The sequence below is a fragment of the Sceloporus occidentalis genome, unplaced genomic scaffold, assembly GCF_023333645.1.
Source record: "Sceloporus occidentalis isolate IW3139 unplaced genomic scaffold, rSceOcc1.0.p SCAF_4, whole genome shotgun sequence".
Taxonomy (NCBI): domain Eukaryota; kingdom Metazoa; phylum Chordata; class Lepidosauria; order Squamata; family Phrynosomatidae; genus Sceloporus; species Sceloporus occidentalis.
The window spans coordinates 56230139-56242022 of NW_028316984.1; the positions used below are offsets into that span (position 1 = coordinate 56230139).

An 11884-nucleotide genomic window follows, 5' to 3' on the forward strand; every position below is an offset into this window, starting at 1 on the left:
TTCACATTTTCCTGGTAACTTTGACCTGGTACACACTGCCAGGAAGCAGTGTCCTGGCAACGATAGTAGGGCTCGGGAGTGCACACCAACCACACGGTCCCGAGCCCTATGATGTGCGGGCGGTGCCATTATTGAGCGCCACCACCCACATGGGGGCGTATAGATGACATGTGGGCATCTGAGCATTTACACGTCTTTTAGAGGAAGTGGCATCATAGGGCTGTGTCGCAAGCCTTATGACACTGCAAAAAATAAGCCACTCTAGGCAGTTTCTTTTTTGATGCGCAGCATTGCCCTGTGGTTTGGTTGCTGTGGCAATGCTGTGCAGCAAAGAGGGGTGGCGTTTTGCCACCTGTGTGCACCAGGCCTTCACCTAAACATCTCCTTTCTTTCGATGCCTGAACTGCACTTCTGAAAGCTCAACTGACGTTAATACAGGGCTAGAAATTTGAGACTGAATTCTTATTTTGAGGGACAATGTACTCATTTCAACATTGTAATGATCATGGACGTTTACACAGGTATTTACACATGTTAACTGTAATGTATTTGAGGCCTGGATCCTCTCTGAACTCAGAAGCTAAGTAAAGTCAGTTCTGGTTAGTACTTGGATCAAAAAACACTAATGAGTATCAGGTGCTGTAGGCTATAATTCAGAGGAAGGCAATAGCAATACTACCTCTGAGTATTCCTTGCCTAAGAAAACCTTATGGAATTCATAGGGTCACCATAAGTCAACAGGTTACTTGAAAGCCCATACACATACATACACCCATGCAGCCAGCAGCTCTAACTCTCACTATTTGTAGGATCAATGTCCCTGATTATTATTTGGCAAAAGCACACTCACTCTGTTCTAGTGAAGAGCCTGGGCCAGCAACTTCCTAATCAGAAAGACAGTATTCTGTCTCATCTTTAATTTCTGACAGGACATCACACTCTGTTATTCAAGATTGATTTGAGGTGTGTGTGTGGGTATGCATGCAGGGTGAGTCATAGACTAAACGTGAGATACATCTCTCTCTCTCTTATTACTGAATGTTGATCTAACAGAATTTATAAGGGCCTGAGAATCAGTAAAGCTGCTATCATTTTCATGAATAACATGGATTTTAAAACAAAAGGAGCAGCTGCATGGGAATGTCTAATGTATTAATCATTTAGGGGGTGCAACAGAAACTAAGAATAGTCAATATATGTCTTGATACAAAATTTAAAGAGCAATATATTCTTGGCAAAAAAAAAAAAAATGGGGAGAATATCAGTAAAAAGAAAAGGATGCCAGTCAGAGCCTCTAAAGACCGGCCCGAAAGGCCGGCCTGTGAACAAAGTCATGGCAGAGCGTCCATATGCTCAACACCGTGACCTGGCCCCCTTGGTACCATTTTGGCTCATGTCTATTTACATGGCATGTGCCATGATGATGCCACTCTGGTGCTGCATCTACATGACACAGCACCAAAAGGGCATCATCACACTGCACTGCGGTGGATATGGCACACTTTAGAGGGCACAAGAGGGAGCGGTCTGTATAGGCCCCTCAGTTTCAGTGTAAAATGGGAAATTACCAGACTGACTTGAAGTGAGAATGACACAGAAGGAAAGAAATCAGATTGAAGACAAGCTGATTTTGCAACAAAAACAATTACAGTCACTCCTCCTAACTCGCGGATCTGGGATCCGTGGCCTATAAAGAAAAACACACACACATAGATTTTTTTTTAAATTCTCTGATGAGAAGAGAAGTCAGGATGAGCAGCAGAAGGTAGGGAAGCAGGCCTCAGAGAAAGACTCTGAAGATTTTCATACCTGGCTGAATTTCTGATAAAATACCCCTGAAACATCCGCCAAATGTGGAGGAAGCACATGTGTGTGGAAGCACTTCCTCAATCATCATGCCATCGTTGCTCTGTTTAGTGTCCCTGAATCATCTCAAGGGGAGTGGATGATTTCCTATGAACACAAAGAAATCTGCTCCCCCGGAACGATTCAGGGATGCTAAGAGGGAGCGACAATTGTATGACGATCGAGGAAGCGCACTAGGCTTCCACACATGTTCTTCCTCCATGTTTGAGGGACGTTTCAGGGACATTTTATCAGTGATTCAGCCAGGTATGAAAATCTTCTCTCTCTCTGCCTCTGTATTAGACTTCTTTCTAACACTTCTGGTTGGGGTAAAACATGGCCTCAGTGTTCTTTTATGCAGGGTTCAAAAATAATTATTTAATGGGATGCAAAGCTTGTGCCACTGTGCAAAAGGGCAGATGTAAAAGCCCCCTCTGGATGCTGATAATGACTCTTCGATGCTCTGGGCTGTTGAAAACAATGGAGCTGCATATGTGAGACAAAGAAAATTAAGTATAGACATTTGCCCTCTTTCAAATCCAGATAGGGTTGCCCAATATCTCTGGAAGCTGCACCATACCTCCCAATGGGGTGAGTGGGTGTACCAGTATGAGCTAGTTTGGCAGGCATCCAATCAGTGGAGGTAGACAAGACAGTTAAGCATTGATTGATCTCATTAATGAACCCTTTCCCTTGTCAGCAGGAGAGGGGTTAGAGGGAGATTCCAGTTGGCTTGGAAGGGATCCAGGTTCTCTTGTCCTACCAGTCCAACATGCCTTCTTCCTGTGCATGCATATTCTGACAACAAGTAGCTTCCTCTCTTATGTATCAAAGTCTAATATTCATATTTACCGAGCATAACTCATAACAGTACATAATATGAGCTCTGAGTGGGACATGTATACCAAGAGACTTTAAAAAGATTCAAATCATTCCATTCCCCTGCCAACATCAATTGCAAGTATCAGAATTTTGCTCCTTAATAATAATAATAATAATAATAATAATAATCTCATTGTTAAGAGATTTTTCTGATCCAGGAAAAGATAGAGAGAAATTTTCTCACTGAATTAAAACTAATGCAGTCATACAGTTTTCAGCGCTACCTCCATTTTTCAGACCAAAATAGTTCCCATATAATATATTAGTCATCACAAGCATAAAGATATAAAGGGTGGATTTCTAGAAATGATGCTTGCCTAATTATGAAATCAAAGCACAGTAGAATGTGTATAAAGATGCATATATGGAAACTTTCAACAGAAAATTAAAAATATGGCCCTCCAGTTAGGAAATTGGAGACATGGCATGTGACATTGGATGTTGTGTTTGCATTTACATTTCCAACAACTACCTATTTCCAAATTAGATAGGCTGACCAAATCATTAATCAGGAATATTCAAAAGATCTTTCAAAGCCAGAATCGAAACAAGATCTTCCAGATGTTCTTTACATGCAAGCCAGTGAATAATTCTTAAATATCACTACTAGAATGCTGATTGGAAAATAATTCATAAATACAGGATAGAAACAATTATTTTAAAATGGTATTTAGTACCAGATTGACCCTGGTGTTCAACAACAGACACCTGTAAAACTTTTCTTCACACAAATATTAATAGCTTTGCAAATGAAGTTCAACAACCAGGCCCAGTGGTGTTTTGGGTGGGGGGGGGGGGTAATTAGAGGTTTGTATATAAAATAACACAATTTTTTCATGTAACATAGTGCATATTTCTTCAATAGAGAATATTCCATCTTAGCAGATGGATGACCTTTTCTCCTACAGGTTGAATGGGTATTGTAAAATGGTGAATGCTACAATTATTATTGAAAGGATAGCTGTCCAATTAGGGGCAGTTTTTTTTTTACTTGCTCTAACTATTTTTATCAGTTCATTTGACAGACAATCAACTAAATGCTTTACCCCTAATAATCATATATAGGTATTTAGATTGCATAACCAGAAAACCCACAGTCCATTTGTTCAAATACAACATCTACACATTCTAAATGGAGTGTATGCAGGAGGCTTTCCTAGGAGATTCCATCCCTCTTTAATAAAAATGATAATGCAAAACTTTTATGCATGCCCCAAGTGGAAGCTTCTTTGGGCAATAAGTACTTGGGAGGCAAGGCAGCTCAAATCCATTAAGAAGAAACACTCCTGTCTATAATTTTCAATCAGTCACCATATTGTTCAAAAAAGGTGAGCGACAGCATAAGCACCACATGAGTGCTGTATTGTATTCTTCCATTTCATTCAGGATGGGAATGAGAACATAAAGACTTCAGCTTAAGATACTGATTTAGCAATGTAGGAGACATGCTGTGTTCGGAGATACACTTACAAGTGCCCCATTTATCCTTTAAGTGGCAATGATTCCCACAGATTTATGATAAACGCATATAAGAAAATGCAAAGTCCTCTTGTTATAATTGCAGTTCTTACTTGGTGGCAGATCCTTTACTTTGGGAATATGGAAACATTCACGGAGGTATTTTAGCTCATCTTCTTCATCTAAGTGCAGTGCAACTTTCTTATCCAAGGGACTGCATGCTAGCTGTGAGGCAATGGTTTCTATAATGGTTACTGGTGAGCCATGAGAAGACAGATCCATTTTCAAGTTATTCATTTCTTACCCTGAAAACAGAAAAGGAGAAAAATCTCAGTTTAGATTCCATGCCATGCAGACTGGATAACATCTGATGTGAAGTTTATAGTTATGTCTGCAAAGCTATAGTCTGCAAGTGAAATGTTTGGGACAGTAAGCAAAAAGTTAGAAGTTCTCAATTCTAGCATTTTTTCAGGCAGCATACTGCTATAGCCCCGAAGCCACTCATTTTAAACACCATGCTTTCCCTACAAAGCTATATCAGCAACTTTTGTGTTTTTCCACTGATCCAACAGCAGTAACAAATTCCATAGTGTCATTCACACTTGCAGATTCAAAAAGCTGCAGGCAACATTATTGTTTCTACAATCTGTGCTCCTGAAAATAGCAGGTGCATCAACACATTTAAACTTGTGTTTTGAAGCTTGAGCAATCTTTAGGCTCCTTAGCTACTTGATTCAGAGAAGCTATCTAAGAAATATGGAAGTTTTTTTAAATGGAAGGTTTAACGGGAAATGTGAAGACTCAGGCACAGTCCAGAATTAAAGCTCCATTGTAGGAATCTGGGTAACCCAGAGACAGCTTTTTCCTCTCAACACATTAGAATATAATAACTAAACAGTGGTTTCCCCAAAGTCCTCAGTGACATAAATAAGTCCTCCTGAACCATATTGAGGTCCAAGTCTGCACCTGCAATTAGCATATATAATGCAAATATACATTTTCATCACTTGAAGACACACTTTAATGTACAAGTGTGTTCTTACTGAGGCAGGAAGCCTACTTTGCGATGCCTACTGAAAGCTGAAGACAAGATCACATCTTCCAAAATGTTCCAATAGTATTGTATTTTTAAAAGGTAACTTTTCAAAGTTTTTACATTTATCATCTCCCTTGGCCAGATCATGTGCCTTACCATTTCCTGATTCCAATCTTTACCCTAATTTACCTGGAATTTTAGCTGAAGAAATGCATAAATCCAGCAATCTGAGATTTCAAAAGGTTCACTGATTGTGCCTTCAGCATATTTAATCTCATGTCATGAACCAGTACCAAAAATGTAGCAAAGTTAAGGTGGTAAGGCAACGTAATTATCTATTATATATTTCAATGTATAGACTGTATCCATAGCCAATGTGGTATCATGGATTGATTGCTGGTCTATCAATGTGGTTGCTGGTTGAAGACAATCTTGAAAGCATCTTTTACCTTTGCTGAAAGAATGTTTATTGGGGATGGTTTTGCTTCTAACCTGCATCTAACCAACTGGGTGAAGGTATGTGATTTCTACCATGGTTGAATTAGGTAGAAAGACCAATCAAAACTTGTGGGCCCTAGCCCTGGGCCAAACCAACATATTGAGCAACGGTTTACAAAAAACATTAATCCCAGTCAGTCTATATAATTAGTGGACCATGGCTTGGAATGCAAATACACAGAGTTTTACTGCAAATACCCATTCACCAAGTTGTGCAATTTTGTTGTAAGCAGCTGTAGTTAAGAAGATAACCTGTTACAGCCTTGAAATAAGCTGCAGTTGAATGGAAATATCTCAGGAATTTCTAATGAGACATTGTTTTGACTCAATCAGCTCTCCTACATGATACAGGTGGGCAAGTGTGGCCTGTAGAGTAGTTTCCTCTGCTACCCAGCTTGTAAGCTATCATTGGATGGCAGGGAAGAGGTTGATACCAATGAGAAAAAGCAGTCTTTATTAACTACATTACTGCATTACACTCTTAAAGTGCTGCTATTCCACTTTTACTGCTCTGGCTGTCTCCTGTTGCATTATGAGATTTGTAGTTCAGACAGGCCTAAGATCTCTCTAGCTGAGAATTCTAAATGCCCCTCCTTAAACTGCAAATTCCAGAATGCAACAGGAGGCAGCCGGAGCAATTAAAGTGGAATAGCAGCACTATAAGATTCTTGTGCAGTAATCTAATAAGATCTGTGAGGTGGGGATGGGAAGACTCAATTTGACTTTTGCCCCCAACAATCCTGTTGCAGCACAAATCTCACTGACTTCCCCGTTACTTGTGCATTCCAAAGAGGTGCCTGGTAGCTGTCTACACAGAATTCCACTGTACGTCATCTAGGTTAGCCAGATTCCTACAATGGAGGCTTAATCCTGGACTGTTCCTGACTGTGTTCATTTCCAGATTGTGGCATCACTAAGTTTGGTGTTACTCAGTGTGATAACTCATGGTGTCACCCACGATCAACCTCCTCCTGTACCAGACCATACAGAATATTTAATAATGTTTTTGTACTAATGTTATTCACAAATTGTAATGTAATGGCAATAGTAGTGACATAAATAACTAGCAAAACTAAAATTACACAATTAAATTGCAATAAGATATGCACAGCCAAAATGTATTTATGTTTACATAGTTTCACATGGCTAATGTAAAAGTTTGGTAAGAAAAAAATATCAAATTTTGGGGATATTCATGGTTGCACTCAAGGGCATGCTAGCACAAGTATGTGTGGGAAGGAAGGACTTGTGAACATCCCCCCATGATTATTTACACATATCTTTGGCACATCTTTTCACAGGAAGACACTTTTAAACCCACAAACTGCAACTCATTTACTACAGAAGTGCATTAAAGAAGGAACCATGTGTGCCTCTGTCAATCTGAGCAGCAGAGGCACATGCAGATTGACTTGTGCTATCTCTGTACACCATGCATAATGCCATATCAGTGCATCGCCTTATTCACTTGAGTTGAAGCCTAGGAGTTTTAATTTGACAGTGTGTAAGACAATGCATTTCTAGCATGGTTCTTGCATGAATAGCATATAGTGTCATGAAGCATAACTTTATGTTGCCATCAGCTTGAAACAGCTCAACCCAGAAAATGTGACAGAATTACCCCCAAGCTGCCCTTTACCACATTTGTAGTGTTGAGGCGGCACATCAGATGTGTGTGTGTGTGTGAGAGAGAGAGAGAGAGAGAGGGAGGGAGGGAGGGAGGGAGGGAGAGAGGGAGGGGAGGGAGGTTGCTAACACATTTTTAGTTTGCAAGCTTAGCCTGAAAAACACAGGGAATAAGTACATTTCTTCAAATTGTTCTTCAACCACTGAAGTTGCAATTAATACGACATTTCCTTAAAAAAACAACGGAGAATGTGAGACTACCAAATTTGCCACCTTTTCTCACAGCAGGAGTTCTGAATCTCTTACTAGCTGCATAATCATTCATCAAATGGTCAGTTTCCCCCTGCACTAAGTGTTTGACAGGGAAAGGTGTATTTGTTGCACATCTAACTGCTATACAGCTACTAATGGCCCAGGATTTCTAAGGGAGAGGGAATGCCTATATGGCATCCACCAGCAAAGTCATAGGTATGAGTGCAGAGAACCTACAACCGTTACCAGGATTGTTTTGGCCCAGATCCTTCCACAGAGAAGTGTTCCCAGGCATTGCGTGATTATCTTTTGTTATTTGATGTTCTTTTGTTGCCTGTTTTATTGAACCATCTCCTATATTTCTATGTATTTTATATGTACAGTATTATCCTTTTATTTCTTAAATTGCACGCCATAGGCAGCCTTACGCTTATATATTTATTGTTTTATGTACAGCGCTGTGCAAATCTACAGTGCTATATAAATAATAATAATAATAATAATAATAATAATGCTTTCTGGATGAGAAGGGACATTTCACTACTGTAGAACAGAGAGTCCATGTCAAAATGCATATTTTTTGCAATTCTTTATAAACACATACCCTATGGCTCACGTGCTCAGAGAAAGCAAGTTTGCATCCCTGCAGAAAGTTACCTTTGCTTCTCCCCAGCTTGCAGCTTTTCTTAGCACCCTAAGGGGTGCTCTTTGAGAGTCAAGTGGCTTAAGTGATGGATTAGAAATTCATTGGACTTAGGTTCAATTTATACAGGATGGCCTTGGGCACTCTTTCAGCCTCAGAGGAAGGCAATGACAAAACCTTTTCTGGAAAAAAAAAACCTTCTCTCCAACAACCCACATCCCCATGTAAGATTTGCCCATAAGGTCTCCATTAGTTGCAAATGACATGAAGGGTCACACCAGCCACAAAACTCTATGCATGGGATGGGGAGCCACTGCACATGTGGAATGAGAAGCAAGGGTGATATTTCTACTCACTAGAGTCAAAAAATGAGGCATGAGGAGGAGATGGTGGCATGGTGATCTTTGAGGAGAGCATTCTGTTGGTTTCTTGATGGTTTAGCCTGGCCTTGCTCGATAAGCACACCCACCTTGCTCTTAGATGCCTTCAGCAGGCAACCTGGGCTTCTCCTCTCTCTGAGCTGCCTACATCCCCCCTACACGCACACTTTCCAGCAGTGGCTAGGGGAAGGAAGCACCCTGTTCATTCACTGAGGGCATCTACGAGCAAGCCAGGTTGCCCACACCTCCCCACCCCCACCACCTTCCAGGCTTAGCAGGAGGAGTGAACAGAGAGGCTGGCCTCACTGGCTTCCATCCTCTTCCCACTGAGCGACACCTAATTCCACATTTTCAACTTTTAGGGAGCAGTGGTGTCACCCCACTTAGGGTGTCACCTGGTGTGACCTGCACCCCCCAAGTGATGCCACTGTTTCCAGTTAAGCCTCCTGGTCAAACAAATGTCCACATTCCTTAGATAGCTTCTCTGAATCAAGAAGTTTCTTGAGATGTCAGATCTGCCTACATCCCATGCCTTGATTACATCCCATTTGGACTACTGTAACTACAGAAACAGTTCAGAAACTTCAACAGCTACAGAATGCTGACCTAGGAGAGTTATAGGGAGCATACAACTCCCTTGGTGAAACAACTTTACTGTCTACTGGTTCATTTCTGGGCATAATTGAAAGTGCTGGTCATGACCTATAAAACCTTATATGGCTTAGGTCCAGATCATTTGAAGACCCGTGGCCCTGTATTGACCAGCACTTTGTGCCAGCCTGTGAACAGAGTCAGGGTGCAGTGTCCTGATGCTGGATAGCCTTACTCCACCCCAGGGCATCATGATGCCATGCGCCATTCCTGATAGTGTGTGACATAATGGCATGACTCTGGCGCTGCCATGTTGCTGTGGCTATGGCACCCTTTGGAGGGTGCAAAAAGGAGCCACTTTTTGCAGCTCCTTTTTGCATCCTCCAGAGGCTGGATCGGGGCCATGTCGTGAGATTGCCGTGGCCCCAATCTTTCCAGGAAAGGGGCAGCGACAGGCTTAGAAGGTTTAATCCTGCCCATCCCTGCATGCTGAGATGTGCCCTAGTCATGTGCCAACTGCCAAGGGGGAAAGTCATTGCACCAAGGGGGACTGCTGCAGTATAGTGAAGTACTCATTGCAGTACTCACTGCAGGGTAAGGAAGTTTTGAAATGTCTGGGAATCCCAGCCATCACAAGGTTTCAAAAAAGATCTCAAAGAAATGTCTTGCATTCTTGGTCAAATTTCACAAAATTTCAACAAGCCACATACACAGCCTCTTTTAACTGAAGCTTCACCACAAACAAATCATCCTCCCATCAACTTATATATTGTCCCAGGATGTGCAACGGTGCCCTGCAGATTGCCAAATGGGAGGCTAAGATGTGGCTTTTTCAAGTCATTGTGGCTTGGTTCCCCCCGCCCCCAATCTTTGGGCTTTTGCCCCATAATGGGTTCTGTTTCTGTTGTAATATGGGGGGGGGGGACACTTAATTTCAGTTTGACTGCATGCCCTCCCCCCCCCCCCACAACTGACAGATATGAAGGTGAGGGAGGAAGAAGGCAGAGCACCAAAACTGGTCAAAAGCATCAGATCAGAAGAGCCACAAGAACAGATGGGGAGGCTGCAGACAACTACAAGGTTGGCACACAAGTTGTCTGACAAGGCATGGCATGGATAGATTAATTCCTCTATGACCATGAGCTCTTTCAATCTTGGCATTTTTCCATGGTCACAGACCTATTTGATAGGAACATGTGTAAAGCCACTTGCATACCAGTCCACCCTCCTCAATTTCTGTAGGAACATCAAGGGTCTTTCTCTCTCACCCCACCATTATTCTATAATCCCAAACACAGTCATGTACTACAACCAATTCTCGTAAGTCTGGAGTTTGGCTTTCCCTTTTCAGCATAAATAGAACCAGAACAGCCTCATTGTGATGGGGTTCTCACTCATTATTGCATTTGGCACACTTGAAACAGTGACTTTCATTAAATGTAGATTCTTAGTTCTATTAAATTGTAGAATAAATTCAATGTTAGCTGCACCAGTCTTGAAACCAGGAAGAAAAAAAATTGTCAGTTTAATATCAGCATTATGAAATGAAATGAAATATCAACTGCACTCTTATTCAGGAATGTCTTTTGAGAGGATAAGATTTGAGACACAGAAAATAAAGAAAAATAAATTTAAAAATAGAGTTGTGACCCCAGCATTGAATTGCCTCTGAAATGCTTCATACAAATGAGGAACAAAACTTGACTACACTGAATGTAGTTCAAACCATTAAACTGAACTGTATTTTAACTTTGGATTTACACTCAGTAACAACTATGCAACTTCACCTCCCCCCCACCCAGCCTTAATAAATATTCTGAACTAGACCCTTGCAGTGGACACAAAGAATGATTATGTTTTTCCCTTCCATAATCACTGGTTCTTCCAGTCATCTAAATTTTGTGAAGAAAATCATTACACACTGCGTCCTTTTGAAACTGAGATCTCAGTACATTAACACCATGAGCAAATTTCAGAAGTGTTTACGTAGCTCACATATCTGTTAACATAGTGGCAATGAGGAGAAATGAGCTTCCCCTTTCATCCCTGTGGTTTCAGTACAGTTTCTCTGCAATTCTAAGAATGAAGACTACAATTTCTTACCTTCACTGATGCAAAGTACAATTTCTTACTTTCACTGATGTCCATCAAAGTCCAACTCACCCACGGCACATTTTCTTGCCTTTATGAACTCGTCTGTTTGCTTTTTCTTTCAACTCTTTGGACTCTGACCTCTCCCTTTCCCCTCCCTTCAGAACTTTTTAGTCTAGGAATCCAGCAGCAGACTTCTTATCATTCTTCTTTCACACACACTACCACAAACCTGGTATATGTACCAGATGCTTAAAGAGCATTTAAATTTTATTTTTCATACTCTCTTTTTAGTGCTCTATTTATTTAATAATTTCACATACCCCTTTCCCTTTATGCTTTGACATTCTTCAATCTTTCTTGTCTAAAACCTAGAGATTAGTGAATCTGGGTGGACTCTGAGGGACTCTGGAGGATTTTCATGTTCGTTAGGCTCATGTTGCTGTTGATGACCTTGTTGGGCTGCTAGGTAAACTAAGGCCCCATACAGACAGGCCAAAATAAAGCTGCTTCAGGTCAGTTTGGAGGTATGCTGATTAAATGATGCATGAATCCTTAGAGTCAGGAAACCACACCAAAGCC

At 41.1% G+C, this 11884-nt stretch overlaps 1 protein-coding gene across 1 annotated transcript in view; it reads right to left on the reverse strand.

Annotated features, from left to right (window-relative positions):
• The window catches only part of LOC149313889 (kynureninase-like), a 125851-nt gene extending 114481 nt beyond the window's left edge, over positions 1 to 11370 (reverse strand). The window contains 2 exon segments of the mRNA XM_089520092.1: positions 4299 to 4490; positions 11315 to 11370. Coding sequence (XP_089376218.1) covers positions 4299 to 4482 — 184 coding nt within the window. The 5' untranslated portion in view covers positions 4483 to 4490; positions 11315 to 11370.
• Positions 11371 to 11884: the final 514 nt, after the last annotated feature.